Source organism: Taudactylus pleione, unplaced genomic scaffold (assembly GCF_031769625.1).
Source record: "Taudactylus pleione unplaced genomic scaffold, aTauple2 ptg000579l, whole genome shotgun sequence".
NCBI classification, from domain to species: domain Eukaryota; kingdom Metazoa; phylum Chordata; class Amphibia; order Anura; family Myobatrachidae; genus Taudactylus; species Taudactylus pleione.
Genome location: NW_028284981.1, coordinates 414,749 through 438,651, shown reverse-complemented (window position 1 = coordinate 438,651; position 23,903 = coordinate 414,749). Strand labels below are relative to the sequence as shown.

At 45.8% G+C, this 23,903-nt stretch overlaps 1 protein-coding gene across 3 annotated transcripts in view; it reads right to left on the bottom strand.

The window, feature by feature from the left end:
• Positions 1-23,903, bottom strand: part of ASS1 (argininosuccinate synthase 1) — a 108,845-nt gene that overhangs the window by 5,552 nt on the left and 79,390 nt on the right. For all 3 annotated transcript variants that reach the window (XM_088453476.1, XM_088453474.1, XM_088453475.1), the window contains exons 12-14: positions 21,116-21,180; positions 10,001-10,132; positions 6,408-6,564 (exon numbers count right to left, since the gene is read on the bottom strand). In XM_088453476.1, coding sequence (XP_088309602.1) covers positions 6,408-6,564; positions 10,001-10,132; positions 21,116-21,180 — 354 coding nt within the window. The remainder of the gene's footprint in view (positions 1-6,407; positions 6,565-10,000; positions 10,133-21,115; positions 21,181-23,903) is intronic.

Genomic DNA, 23,903 nt, shown 5'->3' with positions numbered 1-23,903 from the left:
AGGAATATTTTAATACTGGTTCAAACCAAACCAGTCTGTAAAGGGTGTGACCAGTTGTGTATAATGTTAATTGGATTATTTTTCTGTCTTCTGTGTGTCGAATGTGTTATAATAACAGGACTTTATAAAGAAGAATCCCTGGCCTACCTAATGTATATTGGTTGGCAGATACAATGGGGGTCATTCAGACCCGGTCGCAAACACTGATGTGCTCGCAACCAGGTCGATGGGTGACCCTGCGCACGCGCAGCGGCCGCACTGCGCGTGCGCAAGCTCCGGAGCGACAGAGAAACTCTGTCGCTCCGGAGCTCGCTACAAAAGGGACGGCTGTCGATGTTGATCGACAGCTCGCCCCTTTTTGTAGGCGGGCCGGGGGGGTGGTTTCCAAATGCTTTAGGAACGCCTACCGGTTTGTGGGCGGCCGCACTGTCATCATCAGTGATGTCAGTGGGGAGCTTCCTACTCCATCAGAGCAGAAAGCTCCCTGGGGCTTGCGAGTGCCCAGACTCAACCTTAGGGTCTGGTCGCAAGCCACAATGGCCGCGATGGTGATGACCATCGTGACCATCACCCTGCTCGCTAGCTAAGCTGTGGGTTTTAACCCACAGCTTAGCTTGCGACCAGAAGGCCGCACCAAAAAGCTAGAAGCGCCCGCCCTCATTCAGAGAGAGCGATCGCTCCTTGCGATCGCCTCTGAATGAGGTCCAATATGGCAACAAGGCGCAATTTTTCCACGCCCTGACCTTTGTCTCACGTAAACGTTTTTCCCGGTTACCGTTTCTTCTAAGTAGTTTTACCACCTCTCCCTCGGATTTCTGCGTTCCCTGTCCCCGCACCAGTCCCCATTGGTCCTCGCTTGCTCCCCGCTTGCTGTTAATATCGAACTAACTATTACGGCGAGATTCAAACAGGGGGATTGTAAAGCCTAACCGGCGCCTTGCCCTATAGCTGCATCTACTACCCCTCCCTATATAAATTATCGCCATCCTTAAATTGTGGGAGAGAAAAAAAGAAAAAAAACACAACACACGACTTGAGTATGATTTTACCTCCCTTGACGTGAAACTAAAGTATGAGAGAGAGACAGCAAAGAAAACCGGTGGCTTTTATTTTTGCTCATTGAAGTGACTCTGACCTGCTCTATAATTACGTTACTTTATACCCACTGTGCGAAGGCATTTCCACCCTGTGTTAGTTGCAGCAGCTCGCTCGCTCCCCCTGCTACCCGTTAGGCTGTCATTCAAAAGCTTTCAAAGCACAAATGCAGAAGTCAGGAAGAAGAAAAGCAAATGGTTGGAGACACGGTGAGTATAAAAGCCGCCTCTCTCCTCATCGCGCTCACTTTAGGGTTTTTTTTTTTCCCTCTTCTTTTGACTTTATTCATCGAACCTCCAAGAGAGAAAGTGACATAATGAGGGGGGTGGAGGTGGCATTAGAAGCTGCTGGTTTGAAAACGCACGGGAGGAGGTGGGAGGAAGAGGAGGAGGGGGGCACCCAAGGTAGGTGGTTGTGAGGGAGGGGTGGTAAACATAAATCAATTTTCAACTACACTTTATTGTTAGGCATCTGCACTGCAGATGGACGTAGACGCTGCGGACCTCAAAATGTCGGAACGTGTTAGCGTTACAATTCTAGAGGATTGCATCAAGTGCAAGAGCTGCCCAGGCATACAGTGAAAGCTACATCCAGCATACAGAACAAGGGAAGGGGTAGGTGTAACAGCCCGCAAAAAATGGAATGAGCGGTATCGGGCAAGGCTGGCTAAATGTGCGTATCCAATAGGCGATAGAGGTACGACAGTACGATTACAACATTGTAATGTGAATGATAGGTCATTCAGTGCAGGGACCCTCCCTCATCCCCGAACATGCCCAATCTGTCGTTATCGGCAGATTGACCAGCATGTTCGGGCGATTTTGATGTCCACAACGACCAGCCGGAGCGCGCATTGCTGGTCGCTTTCGACATTTTAATGCCCGATTTGTGAACGGTTATTGAGCGATTGAACGATAACGATGTCGTTGGCATTTTAATTGCCTAGTGGATACGCAGCCATCATCCAATCAGTTGCCTATGCTGGCGTAGGTGTATGTAGGTGAAACTCCCAAAGTGAGGGGTTCTGGGTAAGGGCCACTCACGGCTATATTGGTTGGGGAGGTTGTTGTTTTTTTTTTTTTCTAAATAATCTTTATTGAAACATAATACAATAGCATAATCCAAATACAGACGAGACAGTGTGTAAACGGCAATATCAATAGCCATAGCAACATGAAAGGTTTGAAACTCGAGAGTGACGACAAATTCACATTATCACATCGTACATACAGTAGAAAGAGTTTGGAACTGAGCCGAATGGCACAACATAATCATTAAAAGGAGACTGGAGGGTCACATAAATAAATAGGGGTATCGTACCACAAAGTAATATGAAAGCAGCGAGATATAGCCTCTTTAGTGGAGAGGGGAAGAACATCTATGAGACCCTCTCATGTAGTGAATTTTTTTTTAGCTCGGCTTCTTTCTGAGGAGAAGCCTCTAACCAATCCGTATGAAAAAAACTCAAATCTAAATTGCAGTGTAAAAATAAAGCTGTCCAGCATTTATGGGCTACATGCAAAAGCAGCCAGTATTTACTCTGCGTGCAAAAACAATACAGGTATGTGCACCCCTTGCGTTGCAGTATGGTTTGTTTCAGATACAGAGTTACTTGCTTTATTGTATTATTGTGAATAACGTGTTATCCTGGACATGCATACAGTAATTGTGCACAAATGTAGAAAACGTATTGAATGCACATAGCAGTGGGTACGTTTTATGGGCCAATCCAATATCCAATAAGCAGGTGCCTGCCGGGCAGCTCTGCAATCTGCAGTGTCCCTAACAGGGCAGTAACTAGAAATTTGGGGAGCCCATATCAAAATTTACAGAGAGGAACATCCGACCAGGAGAGGAACCCTCCCTTCACTCACTTGCCTTCCACTTCCTGAGAGCAAGGGAACATTAAAGATCAGAGGCGTAACTAGACTTTTTGGTGCCCTGTGCCAGAAAGAGCATTGGCGCCCCCCTCGTTTTTCAAAGGGACATAATGCACCCGAAAAATGGGGAATGGTCTCATGGTGAATGGCCAGAAAAGAGATAGGAGAGGCCAGGAGATGCTGGGGATAAATAGGGACATAATATAGTGCACCTGATGGGGAAGGGCCAGGGAAGAGATAGGAGAGGCCAGGAGATGCTGGGGATAAATAGGGACATAATATAGTGCACCTGATGGGGAAGGGCCAGGGAAGAGATAGGAGAGGCCAGGAGATGCTGGGGATAAATAGGGACATAATATAGAGCACCTGATGGGGAAGGGCCAGGGAAGAGATAGGGGAGGCCAGGAGATGCTGGGGATAAATAGGGACATAATATAGTGCACCTGATGGGGAAGGGCCAGGGAAGAGATAGGAGAGGCCAGGAGATGCTGGGGATAAATAGGGACATAATATAGTGCACCTGATGGGGAAGGGCCAGGGAAGAGATAGGAGAGGCCAGGAGATGCTGGGGATAAATAGGGACATAATATAGTGCACCTGATGGGGAAGGGCCAGGGAAGAGATAGGGGAGGCCAGGAGATGCTGGGGATAAATAGGGACATAATATAGTGCACCTGATGGGGAAGGGCCAGAGAAGAGATAGGGGAGGCCAGGAGATGCTGGGGATAAATAGGGACATAATATAGTGCACCTGATGGGGAAGGACCAGGGAAGAGATAGGAGAGGCCAGGAGATGCCTGGGATAAATAGGGACATAATATAGTGCACCTGATGGGGAATGGCCAGGGAAGAGATAGGAGAGGCCAGGAGATGCTGGGGATAAATAGGGACATAATATAGTGCACCTGATGGGGAAGGGCCAGGGAAGAGATAGGGGAGGCCAGGAGATGTCGGGGATAAATAGGGACATAATATAGTGCACCTGATGGGGAAGGGCCAGAGAAGAGATAGGGGAGGCCAGGAGATGCTGGGGATAAATAGGGACATAATATAGTGCACCTGATGGGGAAGGACCAGGGAAGAGATAGGAGAGGCCAGGAGATGCCTGGGATAAATAGGGACATAATATAGTGCACCTGATGGGGAATGGCCAGGGAAGAGATAGGAGAGGCCAGGAGATGCTGGGGATAAATAGGGACATAATATAGTGCACCTGATGGGGAAGGGCCAGGGAAGAGATAGGGGAGGCCAGGAGATGCTGGGGAAAAATAGGGACATAATATAGAGCACCTGATGGGGAAGGGCCAGGGAAGAGATAGGGGAGGCCAGGAGATGCTGGGGATAAATAGGGACATAATATAGAGCACCTGATGGGGAAGGGCCAGGGAAGAGATAGGGGAGGCCAGGAGATGCTGGGGATAAATAGGGACATAATATAGTGCACCTGATGGGGAAGGGCCAAGGAAGAGATAGGGGAGGCCAGGAGATGCTGGGGATAAATAGGGACATAATATAGTGCACCTGATGGGGAAGGAGCAGGGAAGAGATAGGGGAGGCCAGGAGATGCTGGAGATAAATAGGGACATAATATAGTGCACCTGATGGGGAAGGGCCAGGGAAGAGATAGGGGAGGCCAGGAGATGCTGGGGAAAAATAGGGACATAATATACAGCACCTGATGGGGAAGGGCCAGGGAAGAGATAGGGGAGGCCAGGAGATGCTGGGGATAAATAGGGACATAATATAGTGCACCTGATGGGGAAGGACCAGGGAAGAGATAGGGGAGGCCAGGAGATGCTGGGGATAAATAGGGACATAATATAGTGCACCTGATGGGGAAGGGCCAGGGAAGAGATAGGGGAGGCCAGGAGATGCTGGGGATAAATAGGGACATAATATAGAGCACCTGATGGGGAAGGGCCAGGGAAGAGATAGGGGAGGCCAGGAGATGCTGGGGATAAATAGGGACATAATATAGTGCACCAGGAGATTCTGGGGATGAAATAAGAGGAAGCTACAAGCAAGGATGATAATAAACAGAAATATGACAGGCCCAAACAGCGCCCCCTGACCTGTGGTGTCCTGTGCGATGGCACCGGCCGCACTACCCTAGCTACGGCCCTGTTAAAGATCCCTCTCATCTAAGCCAAGCTTAGTTTTGGAGCCCTATGAGCAAAAGCATTCTGGGGCTTTAAATTCCTGTTCGGTGAGAGCAGTTATGCAGCAGTAAAGTAGGATCCCAGCAGCTGCGGGAATCTCAGGCCCCCCCTCAGTTACCCCAGCCCAGCATCTGCTGCCCCGGTCGCTGCAATGCTGGTAAAAGGTGATTATTCCTAACAAACAGTATTGTATTGCTATTTCCAAAAGGATGAGTGAGCATGGAATGGAAGAGTCTTCGCGTATAAGTTGTTCTTCTTCTAAATGTACTTTAGTTTACCACGACTTTCGCCTCCTATTCTTCATCTAACGACCCAAAATTGAAAAAGACCAGTAAAAAAGAAATACTATTCTCTCCTTCACCCCTATCACATTATACCCCACCCTGGTTCTCATGAAATACCTTACACCCATAGGCATGTGCAGAAGCCGGCACAGGAGGTGTCGCAGCGGGACCTCCCCCTACACGGAGTCATGGCCTACCCTGTCCCCCCTCCCTCCGGGACATAGACTACTCACCTGGGCCGGGTGGGTAGTTATTTCCTGTAGGGAGGGGGAAGACGGGGTAGCCATGACCCGGTGGAGGGGGAGGCCTATGCTTACACTAGGGATAGCCTTCGACCATCGATGATTACCAACCCTTGATGGTCGATGGTTTTGCCATCGATGGTGGAGAATGCACAGGCCCCACAATGTTTTGATTTTTTTAATCCTCCATGGCGCCAGGACACAGAGCATAGCTCCACCCCCGTGCGACCCGCACCCAAACCTGATTATCCCAGTGACTAATAGAGCAGGGCTGACCATCGGTGGGCGAAACCATTGATTGTTTCCTGCCGATGGTTACACGCCATTGAGGTTAACCACCGATTGTACCATTGATGGTGACCATCTATGGTTATCCCACCGATGGCCATCCCTAGCGTACACCTTATAAGCAAGAGTGGACTCATGTTTGGATGCTCAACCAAGAGTGACCCAAAACACAGACCACCAGTGATTACCGTGTGGCTGTCATTATACACACCTAATAGGAGCAGAACTAAGGTGCAGCCATTGCACTTTACACGGCTCCTCTTCTGATTTATAAACAGGAAGAGGGGTGGGCAATCCAACATGGTCACCCAACTGTTCACTTGTACGATACGAACCTTAAGCAAATACAAAGCCTGAGGCACAATATCTACCTATGGTTGGACTCCTACTCCCACAATCTTTGTAACGATGCAGGTTGTAGTCCAGCAGAAGCTAGGTGGTGACTAGTGATTGACTCACCTGACCAGCTCCTCGTTGTACAGTGACTGCGGTGACTCCCTCCCCAGCACATACACTTGTCCCTTCAGGATAGACACTTGCACCTTTCCTTCCACCAGCTCCTGAGATTTGGAGATACAGCAGCGCACAAACTCGCATTCAGGACTGTACCAAAAACCTGAGGGCACAAAACCAATATAACTCCATTAAGAGAGCAAAGAAATCCCATCATTATATACAACTTCAGAATGAAGAAGTTTGCAGTCAACTTTTATTGAATGGAGTCACTGTGTGGGTGTGGCTTATTGCGGTTGGCACTTGTACCTGTGACATCAGAAGCCAATCACAACTGGCCACATTTTCATTTAATGAAAGGCTGTGCCAGATGCTTTAAATAAAATCTATAACAAGAAATTTAATTATTTAACATTTGAATCATTTTAAACCAGCAATTTCACACAGAAGTATTTTTTTTCTTTAAATATCTCATTAAATACCTTTTAAGCCTGTATTTAATATTTTTTTTTTAGGCATCCTCTTACTAATCACTATCCCCCTTTCAAAATGTACCTGGATGAAAAAACAAGTATGGCTGACAGAGACAATGAATCTCCTACACACAGGCTCTTAAGATACAGTATGTCATGTGATGGCAGATGATGGAGACAGAGGATGAGGAAGTCACAGTGAAAACATCTCAGGATGGCATTGCAACTCTCCTCTGCTCACTACATCAGGTGCCATGTGACTGTGGTTGTCACGATACTCACATAACATTTGAAGAACCTGCAGAATTATCAATCATTAATAACGGTCTGAAGAAGCAAATTAAGGACAACAGGTGATTACCGAGCTGCTTCTTATAACCTACCACAGTGATTTATGTTTAAAAAAACGAGATTGCTACTTTGATATCACATGTTAATAGTCTGTGGGGGGTGGGAGCAAATTTTCATCACTCACTTCACTTCCTGTTCTGCAAACCTTGTAATAAGACACATAAGAAGTGAAATAAAATTGCTTGAAGATAAAACGAAACAGTAGCAACAATTGCATCACATTACGTCAAAACAGAAAATCACATGTTTTTATGAATAATTTCCTTTTTAGGCTAATAGTCGCTGTACAGTTGGAATATGACAAATTAAACAAGATGAGAGACTTAAAACTGTATTGGGTATAATTTTGAAATCACATTCGATATACCGAAACCTTTGCGCATGGCTGACCCGTGCTGTCCGTCAGCTGCTAAGAGCCGATTGGCACCTTACCACTGACTGGTAACATTTTTGATCGTAATCATTGATACTGGCAAACTATTATCAAGAGTTTATCTAACGTTTCAAAATGTGGTTTTCTGTTCCCAGGGATCTATAAACCGCATACAATAACACTGCTTTTATTTCTCTGTGCTACAAGATCCCGTCCTCTGCCCCCCCCTGCGGACTTTAGATGAAAGACGCCAGGCTGCGGCGTGACCTTGCGATTTATCAGGGTCACGAATCAGGGCCCATATGGGCTGCTGTTTGCTGAGAGCCTGTTCAGGTGAGCTCACCTTCCACTGCATTCTCCTAAGGTAACATTAGTCCGCGTAGGAATAAAGGGCTCCCACTTTTCTCCCGGGAAAGGAATACCAAAGCACATCTGTCCTAGAGTCTCCAACAGAGCGGCCATTCCCTGGGGCTATGGTGGCTTTATCAATGAACCGGGGCTACAGCAGCAGCTAGAAAGCCACTTGTTGCAATAGAATAGGGGGTTTTGTAGCACACGAAAAAATGTTCCGTAATAACTTTGTGTCTGAAGCAACAGCCCAGAGTCAACACATGGGCCAGTGACCAGTCTGTCTCAAACTGAACTAATGGAGTCTCTGATTGGTTGCTGTGGGTTCTAGCACATATGCCTGATTAGCATAAAGTTGTTACATATGCCTTAAAAGTTGGTAAAAGTTTCCGTTATTTTTTAAAAACAATGGGGGGGGCGTTCATTCGGCAGAAAAATGTAGAAACAGTTACAGCCAATTGCATTCAATACCCTCAGCCCCAAGTGGTTATAAGTGAATTTCCCCTTAATTTACTGAATGTAACATGCTTTTTCCGGCAACTTTAAAAAAAATTTTTTAACTTTTACTAAATAAATTGAGTGACATTCACAAAAGTAATAGTTCCTAGAGGTATTTTACTGATTTCTACTTAAAGGATGAATTCACGGCCAATTAATTCATGCATTACTGAAGTAAAAGCCCACTTTCCGACTAGTTTTTTTTTCTTGCTGGCTCTCTTCTGTGTGTTTCAGCCACGTTTTTATTTTTTTATATAATAAGTTGTTTATGGAGACTGGCTTGGGATGTGGCATAATGCCTAAGTCTGGGTTCTATTAAACTGTACCTAGAGGAGATCATCAGAGCTGATTCATGAGCCAGGGCAACAAAACAACTATGCCTGATGATATAATTACATGTATAAAAAGCACAGAAATTATTTTTTTGCAAATGGGCTTTTTTTTCCCAAAAAAATTTGCTGGAAGGCTGAGAACGTCACCTCCATATATAGCAGGAACAATTTATAAGCTACAAAATAAAAGGTTAAACAAAGACGCTATAAGAAGCTAAGGTGCTAATTTAATATTATATTTATAATGTGCTATTGCCTATAGCAACCAGATTCTTAATTTCACCTTAGTAGTATAGGTTATACAATGGAAGCAGCTGATTGGTTGCTATGGGTTTCAGCACAGCTGTGCATACTCCTATAAAACTTGCATGTGCATTATAAAATATTGATGGCATACACAAAAGGGTTTATTAAAGTATAATTTCAGTTTTGTTTGGAATTTCATAAATTAAAGCTGTTTTTTTTATATTCCTGGGATCTTGGTCTTATTTAAATGCTTTGCCTGCTAATACTATGGGGTCTATTTAGTAAGCAGTGTTAGGAGACGGAGTGAAAAGTGATAAGAAAGTGATAAGGTGCCAGCCAATCAGCTCCCAACTGTCATTTTTCAAACACAGCCTGTGAGATGACAGTTGGGAGCTGATTGGCTGGCACCTTATCACTTTTCACTCTGTCTCCTAACACTGCTTAGTAAATAGACCCCCTAAGACACTAGTCGCACCAGTCAGGTACGAGCTCGCCATGCCAGGCCACCGTAAGATTTTAGTATACCCGCCGTACTGCATGAACACTTGACCGCTGGGTAAGTAATCTCGGTCGATTGGATTTTACTTCCACCAAAAAAAGAATACATTTTCAATTCCTAACATGGTGACAAAGGGAATAATGTGCTGTAACCCATAGCAACCAATCCCATATCAGATTCATACTTGCCGACTCTCATGGACATTCCAAATTTCTGGGAGTACGCCTAGAATTGCGCCATCATGACCCAGCCCTCCGCCATTCCTGGCATTTGAGCAGAATAGGGCGGGGCCTGATGACATGATTCGCGCCGCCAGCATTTGGAACTTGGGCCTCCTCTACCGGAACTCCCCCCCGGGGAAGATCCCAAAAGTCTCAAGGGGGGAAAGGGACAGGTTATAAACTTGAAACGAGAGCCATGCTTTCATTCGGTCAAGGTAGACGCGCCAGCTATACAGGAAACACCTGAGAAATGCGTACCATTGTAGACCTGTTCAGAAAATCTCTGTGACAGCTGCTGCTTTATTTTGCGCACCTCTCGGTCCATAGTGAACGTCTCGATGTCCAAGTGAGCATGGTACAAGATGGTTCCAGCCGGCGTCTCGTAGATACCTAGTTATATTTCCAGGGAGGAGGGAGAGAGAGAGAGAGAAAGAGAAAAAAAAAGTGGTGAAGGGGGTTTGGGAAGGAAGAAAATAAAGAAAAAAAGAGAACAAGGATACTTAAAGCCCAATTTGCTTTCAAAATGACACCATTAATGAGGCCCGTGACAGCAGAACTGCAGTCGGACCTCATTCACTCTCAGCTTGCAGCAAAGTGTATGTGTCATTACTTCCCCGCTGGGGGCAAAGACAGACCACTTCGCACCTTGTGGTGAAAATGTGCAGATTCTTCTCTTTTGAAGAGGCTGAAATGACAGGTTTCAGAAACTGATCGCTTCCCCGTCTCTAGCCTACTGGACTCCCGCAGAAAGGCTGTAATTAAAGCCGGGGAGAAGTGGAAGAGGCACGGGGGGAGAAGGGCCTTTAAATAACAGTTCTCTTTGTACCCCCCTCCTTGCCTAGCCCTCCCTCTCTTTCCCCCCACTTCACTCTCACTTTCGCCCAAGCATAAGCGGTTAGGAAATAATACTATTTAAAAAACAGGAATGATTTGAAGGCTGGAGGCTCACGGTGTGATTGAGAGCTATATAACAAGCAACAAAGCTGAAAGTATCTCTCCCGACCGAGGATAACATCTCATTTAGCTAAATGTCCATGAGCTTGGATAGAAGCCTAGTACAGTGACAGGTTAATTCTCCGGCTGTCAGAACAATGTTAAACTATGTTGGACACAAAACAACCTAAGTTGGTGGGTTCTGTATACTGAGCCAATATTAGCTGGAAAAGTGACTTTTTAAACCCGAACAGAGAAAACATTGCCTGGCGGAGGTTGCCAGTATCTCAGCTTTTCCTCAAACAGTACGTTCTTTCATTGGCCGTGTCAGAATAGACGCCAACAAAAAAATCGTGATGGGAAAAGTTCCACAGTAATGACGGAACTTTGAAACTGAACGGTGCAGTGTCTGTCCACCCAGGGACATTTTATAGCCAATTAGGGATGGCTCCTTTTTAACTCTGTCCTCGTAACTAGGAGGCGATTCAGCTCGGAGAGATGGCCGCAAGTTGCCGGCGTCCCGACTGTTTTGCTGGTGACTCGCAACCACCAACATCATCACAAACTTTTCCTTGCACCTCACAGAGGTTTGCTGGGCTATCATAACTCTGAGTGTTGGGCGCAGCACATCGCGACCTCGCGTGGCTCGGAATTGAATTGCCCCTTAGTATATTTGGGACAGAGAGAAAAAGGTTAGGGAGTCGGAGGACTAAAGGTGCCCATACACGGTGCGATATAGCAGCCGATCCGATCGATTGGTACGATATTGCTGCTATATCGTTCCGTGTATGGGCATGATATCGGACAGAGGGCCTGATTCAGAGGCGCTCGCAAAAAGCGAGCGCTCGCTCTGAATCAGGGCGGGCGCTGTTTTTTTAGTTGCGGCCTCCTGGCTGCTCGCATAGCTGTGGGTGACCACCCACAGCTATTGCGAGCGGCCAGGATGATGGTCACGATGGTCAAGACCATCGCGACCATCGGGCTTGCGACGAGACCCTTGTGGTAGGGTCTCGTGGCCGCAAGCCCCAGAGAGCTTCTGGCTCTAATAGAACTGGAAGCTCTCTCACTGACATCACTGGTGATGTCAGTGGGGCCGCCCACAAACGGCAGGCGTTCGCTTGGGAACGCCTCCGTTTGTGAAGCCACCCCCTGGCCACGCCTACAAAACGGGGCGAGTTGTCGATCAACATAGACAGCCAACCCTTTTGTAGTGAGCCATGGAGCGAGTGCTTTTTGCGCTCGCTCCGGGGCTTGCGCACGTTTGATCGATTTTTTACTTTCTTTATTTATATATACAACTTAATAGTCCATTTGTATAAAGAATATACTTGTCAATTTTATTGCATACAAACTAATAAATCCTTTCTAATTTATTAAATTTATTTATTCCTATTTTATGCTTTATTGCGCTGGAAGTATTTTTTGATTACTGCATGTACATTAATCAAATAGTGTCAGTGATTTAAAGGAAATCCATTGTGTCATTTCCAATAGCATCCATAACCCAAATAAAATATAAGTCCATATATCATTATTTTCCTTAACTCTCCTGCTCCGTCCTCTGGCTGAAATCCACGGAGGTAGCGAGACGTTGGTTAATTTTGTTTTCCTAGACTATCCAACAGAGATTTGTATTTGTCACTGACCTACATGACATCTTGAGAGCTTATTAAAAACTGTTGTTGCCATAAGGCCTCTTGTGCTAAGCCAGCCGCAAAAGTGGCTTCCAGAGTGCGGAGGTGAAGACCTTCCCATTTTCAGTGTCTCCAAATTACTCCCGCTGGAGGCCCCTGAAACTCGGTGTTAAGATAAACTGGCAAAAAACAGAGACTGGGCAGTGTGACAAGGAGATTTACAGGCAGCAACTTGTACGATGACAACTGAAGTTAAAAGCTACAACTAGAAACCAAGAGTAAGTGTTGGAACAATGGATGGGGATATTGCTGGAGCTGACGTTCCAGTGTGTTGTATTGAAACTGAATGACATCAAATCAAAATGAGGGATATTCTTCAAATGGGCAAATGACAGATTTGTTTAAAGAGACAATATTTTCAAACCACTGAAGGTCTTAATCTTGGTCCTCACCAGCTATACACAGGCCAGGCATTGTGGAGACTTCTTTGTAAAGGGGAAAGTCCACCAAGCTGCAAATTTAGCGCCTGATTCAGCAAGGATGGCAATTGCAAAGCTGCACGCAGGCATATACTGTAGTGTGTAGTGCATGCAGGCATATACTGTAGTGTGTAGTGCACGCAGGCATATACTGTAGTGTGTAGTGCACGCAGGCATATACTGCAGTGTGTAGTGCACGCAGGCATATACTGTAGTGTGTAGTGCACGCAGGCATATACTGTAGTGTGTAGTGCACGCAGGCATATACTGTAGTGTGTAGTGCACGCAGGCATATACTGCAGTGTGTAGTGCACGCAGGCATATACTGTAGTGCAGGCATATACTGTAGTGTGTAGTGCACGCAAGCATATACTGTAGTGTGTAGTGCATGCAGGCATATACTGCAGTGTGTAGTGCACGCAGGCATATACTGTAGTGTGTAGTGCACGCAGGCATATACTGTAGTGTGTAGTGCACGCAGGCATATACTGTAGTGTGTAGTGCCTGCAGGCATATACTGTAGTGTGTAGTGCACGCAGGCATATACTGTAGTGTGTAGTGCACGCAGGCATATACTGTAGTGTGTAGTGCACGCAGGCATATACTGTAGTGTGTAGTGCACGCAGGCATATACTGTAGTGTGTAGGCAGCTTTGCAATAGTGCAAATACAGCAGGTGTATGACTCCCCCTGCTGCATTTGCTATCCCAGCACTGCGACGGAGGTCGCAGGCTGGGATCACCATCATGACCATCGGTGGTCGATGGTCGCGATTGTGAATGGCGCCGGACAGCTTACTCAGGCTGGCCGGCTTGAGAGCCCAAAAGACTGTGTACGTCCACGCAGTCTCTGGACTGGCCACTCCTGGAAAACGGGACGTACACGCCCGCACCGCCCCTTAAATGTCTCTGCCTGTCAATCAGGCAGAGGCATTCAAGGGCTTACGTGCGTGATAATAGGGAATCTGCGTTCAGCACTGCACTTGCGTGCACTGTTGAATCAAGCCCTTAGTTCACTTCCATTGTGCCCATGGTTACAGGTGCAAATCTTCTGCTCGACCATAGTGGCTGAGAACTCGCATTCTAGGAACCAGGGTGGAAAATCAGGAAGGTACTGAACCTAAAACTCTGAGATATGAAGGATAACAGTTCCTGATTGTTTGTTAAGGCCTCTGTAATCTATGCAAGGTCTGAGAGTGATCTTCTATACGAGAAGCTGTCCGTACCGATAGGAGAGGTGCAGGGGCGTCTAAAGAGAGGAGGGGGCCCGTGTACATTCCCCGTCGAGGGCCCCCTCCTATCTCCCCGGCGGCCGGCAGCTGACTGATGCGGATGGCCGGCCACCGCAGCTTCAGTAGACTCTAGGTCTACTGCGCATGTGCAGATTGCTGGGGAAATGGCGTGGGCGCCATTTTGCCGGCGATTTCCACAGTGCACATGTGCAAAATGCTGTAAACATGGCCGCGGTGGGAATTTTCCATCAATTTGAGCAGCGCTGAAACACCTGACGCGGGACCTTGGAGAGGTAAGTTTTAGATAATATGCATGCAGGGTGTACGGTGCGGGCCCCCAGGATCCGGGGGCCCGTGTGCACTGCACGCCCTGCACCCATTATAGATACGCCCCTGGAGAGGTGTTTTTTTTAGGATGAAACCTCTTTCCACATTTTCTTAATTTTTTTTTTTTTTGCTGCAACAATGAGGCTTCAGTTACCAATAAATAAAGGATACTATTGGAAGAGAGATAACAGATTAGGGGCCAAATGCAATAAGGTGAGAGTTTAGGAAATGTGAGAGTTTAGCAGTAATCTCTCACATTGGTCGAGTTTTACTTTCAAAATGGGAAAACACCTGGATGAGAGTTTACATGAGAGTTTTTTGGAGCGTAAAAACATGTGAGTTTGCCTGTTCTCGGACTCTATTACATTGGCTGAGTTTAAAAAGTTTACTGCAAAACTCTCACATTTTCTAAACTCTCACCCTATTACATTTGGCCCTAGAAGTCAATGGCGCAATCATAAGGAGGATGGACTGGCGGAGTTTGTGCATTATCCTAATGTACAAAGAATGACTGGAAGGATTTCCATGGATTCCACAAGCAGAGAGGACACGGGAATGGTCTTCTGCAATCCCAATATGAAGTAAGACAGGAAAGAGTTTGGCCGGAATTCCAAACCAAAATGTTACAATGCTATGAAATAGGTCCGATGTTACCGATTGTTTCATACACTTCCTGGAAATGACGTAGGTTACTAAGGGAAAGTGGGTGTCTTGTGTCAATAGTACAGTAGGGAATACAGTGCTCGACCCTTGCAATTGTGTATAAAATGTTAATAGTAAGTTTGACGTTGAAAGAAAAATGGATGTTGCACTTGTATATAATCGGTTTACTCAGAAAAATAAGTAGCTATATGAATGATGATCTATACATAATAACAATAAAATCAATTCAAAGTCTTCTAGGGGCAAGTGCTTCGGAAAACTTATACAGCTTATACATGGCAATCAACACTATAACGATGGAGTGGAGGAATGGAGGAGCTAGGTACAGATTGCACAGGAATAGGCGTAACGGATGCAGAAACTGAAGACACAAGTGAAACGGAATGACAGAAGGAAGATCCATGTACCTGGAAGACCTCACCGAAACGTAGGTTTGCTCTTCTCCGTCTTCCTGAAGCTCCACTCAATCAGAGTAGTGGCCAATAGCAGAATGTCTACAGGGTTCATGTCAGAACAAGATGTAATGAATTCTTCTAGATTGGAGCCCACCATGCTGCTGGCGATTGGCGATAGCTAAATCTGAGGCACAGAGTCTAACGGAAGACCCCCAGTCTTGGCTAAGACGTATTGATGGACATTGATGAGGGGTGCCCACGGTAGGCAGCCCAAGAACTAGCATTATCAGGAAGGAGCTGACTATAAAGATGGACAAGACGGTAGTCAATGGCCAAACAGAAACTGCTGAGATTTGGAAGGACAGGTCACGTCTCAGGGCCACAAGCAAACGCGCAGGATCAAGAACAAGTCAGGTCATTAACACAGACTAGAATAATTCTCAAACACAACCTGTTGCCCAGGCACCAGACAGAAGGCTGAGGGCCTGATTCACACATGCACGCAATGCTAATGTTTTCGGAACTGAGCATTTTTTTTTTTATACTGTGCATGCGTTAGAGATGCGATGCGCATGCGCCAAGTTAGATTTCCGACAGCGGTTGCAGTTAAGACGCATGTGAAAGTGACAGGGAGCGTTTGAAGGAGGTTACAGGTGGATGGCGACTCAACGCAGGTGTGTTAAGAACGCTGGGGAGGGTGGGGGGGGGGTCTGTGCCTGCAAATTCATACGCAGTGGATTAGGCTATGGCGGCTTACTTCCGATGGACATTCCGAGCGGACATAGGTTCACTCAGAAGATCGATGGTGTGACTGATTTGCGACCGATGGCTGCCACCTTGTCCGCAAGCGGCGCATTTGAGACGCCGCTGGTGGGAGTCTCAATACGAATCCCGGCGACTGCGACAATTGCATATTTTCACACATCCACTACGTACGGGATCGCAGCCGCATACGGAATTTGCGGGCACCGGGCCCTGAGACTCTACTAGTGGCATGGGACAGCTAACGTAGAAGTTGTCCGTAGAGAAAGCGCCCATTCACACGTGCCTAAAGAGAGGTGGGCCCACGTGCAAAAGCTGAAAGACAGAGGCCTCATTGCGCAGAAACTGCAGGGACAGAGGAGCAGGTCTGGGACTTTCTTTCACCGAAATCTGTAATGACCGACTCTTGTATCTCTGCTGGGCTCTTAAATGGAGGTCGCCAGCTTTTTACCATGTAGCCGAATGAGAAAAGGATTCTGGGAAATGTGATTAAGTTATCACTGTACATAAAAATAAATAAAAAAAATTTATTGTTATTTGTCAACATTTTTGTTTCCCTTCCTTATAGGATTCTCATTTCAGAGTCACAGCAGGCATATGTTTTATATTTTCTTTGCTGTGACAGATGTCTACAGCTAAGAGGCAGCAGGCTGCGTGCACTGACAGAACCCGAGGAGCTGTGAGGGAAGAAGGGGACAAGGCCGCTATGAAAGGGTGCCATCAAGCTGACACTCCACTGAGATTACCCACATTCAACCTGCTTGAAAGATAAGGAGCTCAGGCAGTGTTCGAGGAACAGAGGCGCATTTGTAATAACATCTGAGCGGCACCTGATTTATGCTTGGCCTGGAAAATAAACAAAAGTCTGTACAAGTGATTCAAGTAGAGGATGGGAGCTAAAGCCTATGTTAAAGCATAGTGGTGGTGTGTGTGGGGGCGGGAGGGAGCGGGGTATGGGGAGTGGTAGAGAATGCAATATATTTCAGGAATTAGTTTCAGAAATTAATTTTGAAGAATTGAAAAGTTTAGGATGTGCAAGGTCAAAGCTACAAAGCTGAGACCAAGATCAGGTTGCACAGTTTAGGTTGCCTACAGGCATGGGCGCCAAGAGGGGGAGGGCAGGTACAGTTTACCCGGGCCCGGGCTTGCTAGAGGGGCCCGGGTCCAGCGTCACCCTCCCTCCTCCCACCGAGCAGCTCAGCACACAGCTTGTGCTGGGCTGCAGTGTGAGACCGCTAGCGGCTGCTGCAGCAGCCAGAGCAGTCTCTTATGGCTGTGGGGGAGAGCGATCACACTAATCCCCCCCCCGTTTAGCACCGGGCTGGAGGGGGGGGTACGCGGCGCTGAAAAAGTTATATTTTTTGTGTTATTTTCCAAGGGAGCGTGGCCACGCCTCCCACGATTAGGCCATGCCCCCTCCTTTACCCATGCCCGTCCAGGCTCTCTACGGCCCTGCCTACAGGACTCTTGTTATTGCCTCTGATCCTAAATCCTCTTACCTCCTCCCTAAACTCTTAGGGGCCTATTCATCATCGAAGGCTGTATGGCCTCCGATGATTTAGTATTGAACTCACTGTGAGAGATGCTTAAGTATCCAACTTGCAGCGGGGGATAGATTACACCGGAGCAATTCATCATTGTTCCGGTGCAGGGACAGCTGCTCACCTGGAGCGCGTGCATGCCGGCCGATTGGTCCGGCTTCAGAGGCGTTTGGAGATGACGTCATCTCCAAAGGTCCGATTCAACGCCGGGTCTATGCAGACCCGACTAAGGTGTGAACGGCGCCGACTCGGGAATGTCCTGGGTTGGCGCCGGCTAAATTCCGGGTCTGATCTGGTTTGGAACCCTGGGCCTGATTCAGAGCCGCTCGTAAGCGGCCGCTCGTTCGCTCCGAGCGATGTTCGCATGCGTATGGGTCGTAATGTGCATGCATCAACCAGTCATTGCGGTCGGAAATCGAGCGCTCGCTAAATAGCGAGTGCCTGCTAATTTGAGTGACAGGATGAGGCGTTTGTGGGTGGTAACAGGGGAAGGTGCTTGAACACGTGGAGTGGTGATCTGAACGCAGGCGTGCCAAACGGTCAAAACGGGCGTTTTAAGGGTGTGCATAATTAACAAAGCAGCGTCATCGACCACGTCACCTGGTTGTTTCTTAGCCTGAACTGTTCGCATGATTGCGGTAGGAAAATCCTACCACAAGCACTGCGAGCAGTTCAGACGCCTTTCGATGTACTCGATTAATCTAATAAATAGCGGAGATGACGTATGACGCGAGCGGCCAGGGGGCGTCTTTACAAAATAGCGAGCGCATGTTTCATTTGCTCGCTCAGACATAGAGGCGTCAACAGACCGCAATGAGCGAGCGCTCAATTTAAATAGCCGGCCCCTTTTTCTGAACGAGCGAGCACAAATAGCGTCCGGCTCTGAATCAGGCCCCCTGTTCCAACCTCCGGGTCAGACCCGGAAATTAGGTATAAAAGCGGTATAAGTAACTGGGCCTTTAATAAACCTAGTGTAGTGAACCTTGTAAGGACCATTCATATTCTATATAAATGACAAAAGGAAACAGAAAAAAAAAAAAGAAGTATAAAACATTACACAGTGGCCGTTCTCAATACACTAAACTGACTATTTGTATCTCAAATGTATTTTATTATATTGGATTTCCTCAGAAAAGCACCTATTACATATGTTAATGTAAGGAAATTACACAATCTCCCAATAAAAGAATGAGACTTAGGTGAACGGAAACTTGGTATGAACTTTCCGTGGCCTAGCACGTTCAATTAAATCCCCATTTCTTCTCTTATACTTAAGATTTCATAAAAAAAAAACAAAAAAACGAAAGCTCACACACAAAAAAGGAAAAATCCTTTGTTATTTCAGCACAATTAAAAAGCTAAACGAGCAGCACTTCTTCCCTCCTACAGATTTAATTTACTTCACTTAATTAGGCCTCCTTCAGAGCAAAAACCATAGTTTGATAATGAGATTGTGAAAAGACATAATATGCATAAAATCTATTGCAATCTCAGCTGCCCTGCGTTACTAGCACTCAGAACGGAGCAGTCCATTGTTCGGGGTGGGGGGAGACTGTAAGACACACAGGCACCGTCACGTATGCACGTAGATGGGGATTTGGCTGTACACACCTGCAAGCTTGCCCCCCCCCCTAACTTCCTCACTAGTGCTTCCATTAACACCTTCGACGCTTGAACGGTGCAGCCAATTTACATACCTGAATATTTATTTATGATTTAAGTTGTTGCTTATTGGATACCTCTGTGGCTGCTATTATATAGTTTTGGTTTTACAAAACCACCCTCAAGTGTTTTGGATTTGGATCTAGATATTTAAAAAAAAAAATAAATGATTTTTTTTTTCCAAAAAGCTAAAATGATGTAATTTTTGCAATCCAAAATCCTAACTTAAAATCCGAATTCCGAACCGCTGGAAGATCTAAACTGTGACTCGAATTTATCCGGATCTCCTCAGGAGATTAGAACGTTACCAGGATCCTTCCGGATTCGCGAAATACGGGTGGATTCGGATTTCTGGGGGGCTGAACCGCACATCTCTACTTGGGATGCGGTCATAACACCGACCACGGGGATTCCGGCAGTCAGAATGTCGGTGCCGGAACCCGACACCTGTCAGAATCTCGGTGCCGGCATCCCAAAGGTAAGTAGCGGGGTTGGGGAAGGGTTAACGTTAGGGGTTAGGCACTAGGGGGAGGGTTTGGCACTAAGGGGAGAGGGTTACGTTTAGGGTGCGGGGAGGGGAGGTTAGGTTCAGGCACCGGGCAGGAAGGGTTAGGGTAGGGAGAGGGGGAGGGTTAGGGTACCGACCTGCCAGGATGCCGACGTCGGGATTCTGACCCATACCCATCCCCCTCTACTTATCACTAACGCCTGACCCTCCACAACTTATTTACCCTTTAGTGACCACAGTGACACAACATCCTCCTGCCCTTGCTTCTTCTTCCTCCACCAACCCCTGATCCCCAATGCACTCTATTTCCGTGCCTGCTTACAAATTAACTGGGTGATTGGATTTTAAAGCAATAAAGTTGTTTTTTTTTAATCAAATGTGGCTCACTGTCCCAAACAGGCACTTGGGCCTTATGTCTGATTTCCATCACCTCCTTTAGCTTGCGATAGAGGGAGGGACCACAAGAGCCCCATACAGTAGGAGAAGAGCGTAGCATACTTCTGTAAATACAAACAAAAGTCTTATAAAAGGTGATATATTTAACGGATAGCCATACGGGAAACAATTGCAATATTTGAAGGCTGAATGTTCCCTTAGTCTGGCAGATGGTTTGTATGCAATAGTCCATCCGAAGGAGGTGACGGAAGGGAGGCATAAGGGGCCAGTGTGTGTACTGTAAGCGAATGTTCAAAACATGTATTTTTGTATTAGCTGAATTTAGAGTTTATAAAAAAAATTTAAATAAAATTAAGCTTAAAAATATTATTTCTTTTTTTAAATAAAACAGCTTGGTATTTAGGAATAAAATATATATTTTTTTAAATGTGTCTGATCTGCTGAGTCTTGAGACGGCATTATAAGGTGTCTCTGTACAAAACCTTGGAGAGAGATAAAGTGGACAGAGGTAAAGTACCAACCAATCAGCTGCTAACTGTCATTTTTCAAAGACAGCCTGTAACGTGACAGTTAGGAGCTGATTGGTTGGTACTGTATCTCCATCCACTTTATCTCTCTCCAAGGCTTAGTACATAAACCCCTAAATTTCGCTGTGATACTTCAATAGCCTTCCCCGTGCAAGGGAACATAACCGCTTGTAGGGTTATCAACTGCGTTGAACCCTTACTTGTATTGGGGGAAGCGATAATCAGTCAAACACCCGTTTATGACGGCCATAGAGATTGTCTCCTTGGGGTAAATATGCCCCTATACTTTACGTTTTGTTACAAGTGCGGCACTTACCACGTGACTTCATCCCGATGTATCTGTTCTCTACAATATCTATTCTTCCAACACCATGTTTCCCCCTGCAGAGAGAGAGAACGTTATATACATCATGTGTATGTCTGTGGTCGTCAGGCTTCTCTCCAGGACCCGCACATGGCTATCTAAAAGGCTACTACGTAATTTACAGGTGTCTGCATGTGGGGATAGGTACAGAATGTAAAACCAATGCTGGCTATACAGCCCAACCACACAGTCCGACCTCCATGAACTCTCAGGGGTATAGTTACTAAAGTTAGAGTTTTTAGAAGTGGAGATGTTGCCTGAGTTTATGAACGATTTTTTGAACGATTTTCTGTCAGATTTTTTAAAGTGTAATGAACGATTTTTTGAACTACAAACAATTTTTGTAACTTCCCTTAATGAAAATCATTCAGTTGGTCAGTCAGAATGAACTACAAACTACAAACGGGAACGCGCATGAACGATAATCGTTCATTGTTATAACTCAGAAACTGAACGATTTTTTCAACAATTGAACGATAACGACGTCGTTATAGTTAAATCATTAAAAAAATCGTTACGTGTGTATGCACCTTCAACTAGCACCTTCTAGAAGATAATAGCTGGAATCTGATCGGTTGCTATGGGCAACATCACTTCTAAAAGCTCTCACTTTAGTAAATTTACCCCTCAGTGTTTTTTGCAAAAAGCCCACTGCTATCCAGGAGCCTAGTCTGGGAGACGACAGCCCTTTCAATTAATGCTTAACCCTTTGTGTTTTAGGGCACGTCTCACCTTAGTTAGAGATCATTAGTGCAAGATAGGGCTGTCGTGCAAGCATGCACAGCACAGTGCAGACAGACTAATGGTAGCACTAAACAGATTTAGGGAGACTGTTACGCCTTACACCATATGGACAATTCGCAGAAATCTATTCTCCTGGATAAGAGCATCTTATATCTCCCGGGGATAGTATGGAGATTTCTGCAGCTATCATCAGTGTATCAGTAAGACTGCTGACATTTCAAAAACAGGTTAATCAGGCCCCATAGCTAATAATTTCATAATGGGTCCCCAGGTCACAAACAGCTTTATTGCTAATAGCATACTCAAATAATCTCTCAACTAAGTGAATATCGCCTTCAAATTGGTTGCACCTCCGAGTCACGCCCATTGGCTCCTAGTGAATTGATAGGCTGCGTACTGTATGTATATTAATTCTAGCTCACAAAATGGCTGCCCTCCGCTGTGAGAGACTGACAGGTGCACGGTAAGCTGGAGTTTCAATGTCTTTCATGCAAACAGCTGCAGTCACTGCATCTCCTCACAGCTGTGCACACCAAATAGCAATGAAATAAACCAGATAAAAGACTGAATTGACTCCATTTCCACATCAAAATGTTTCCTATAAAATTGAACGCCACATGAGCAGTTAAACATCAGCGCTGAGGTAATCTCTTGCGAAGTTGTTAGATCGGTGCCATTCCTACTTTCTGTTTCAATATGCAATGGCATCTAATCTGTCTGTAAATGGATTTCCTCATTGAATAGTGCCGTGTAGTAGGTTGTCAATATATAAATAATAATAATACATTTTTATTAAACAAGGATGGTGAGGCAAAGGGACACAGGTCTATTTTTATATATAAAATCAGAAATGTTTTTTGGCAATAGGTCAATTTTTATGGGCATGCAAAAATGACTTATCACCTGTTAAACATCATTTTTCTGGTAACACCATGCTGAGAGCTACTTGCATCAAAGTAATATTATTAAATGGGTTCGCTTATCCATAGACTGGGATGCCGAGAGGATGGGTGAGGGAACAGGTACTAATGACCTGGGTCTCTTGGAGGCCCGAGCCAGCTACTGAGGGCGAAAAATTTTCCATGAGGGGATGCGGCCGTGCCACCTGTATTTGGCCACTCCCCCTTCAGTACCCAGGCCCTGTGGCTGTCTCAACAGCCTTGCATAGGCATCTGACGGTGTGCCCAGACACTGTCTAAGAGCCGATGGATTATATTAGGTGACTCTAAATTAGGGATGTGCAGGCTCGGTTCTACTCGGTTCCGTTCGGTTCTTTTTACCGGATCTTATTGGGTTTCAGCTGTCACGAGTTTTGGATAGCCAATAAGATTCGGTAAAAAGAACCGAACGGAACCGAGTAGAACCGAGCCTGCACATAGTTACTCTAAATTATAGAAAATTGGTGTTGCACCTGGTGTCCAATGAGATGCCAGCTTATTTTTCTAGTGCAGTTTAGAAAATGAGAGCCAATATCTAATTGGGCAACAAGTGATGAAAAGCATGGAGGAAACACAATTCAAAGAGAGTCCTGAGTTTACCCTTTATTTGACCGAATGAGTTCAAGGACTAAGATATATGGTATTTAGCAAAAAGTGGAATATGCTAACAGTTTCGGGGGAAGGGGGGGATGCGTTCCCTTGTTCACTATTTTATAGTTGAATAAAGTTTTTGAGATTCACAAATAAGGAACGATCCAGCACCAGCTGCCCCTTCTGTACACTGTAAAACGTTTGTACACCAGTAGGGGGCACTCATTACTTAGTCACCAAATTGCGAATCAAACAGTGAATCGAAACCCGCAGGGAGCAGATATTAAGCAAGTTAATAAACTTAATGTTTGTGTCTGCTCTCAGGAATCTCTGAGTCACAACACAATAATACAAGGTTGATACTAATTGTACCTGCTCTATTTATCATTATTCCCTGTACCACCTTACAAAGTGTATAGTAAATTGTAATTTCCACTTTAGGTTCAGTATAATCCAGCTCTGCAGTT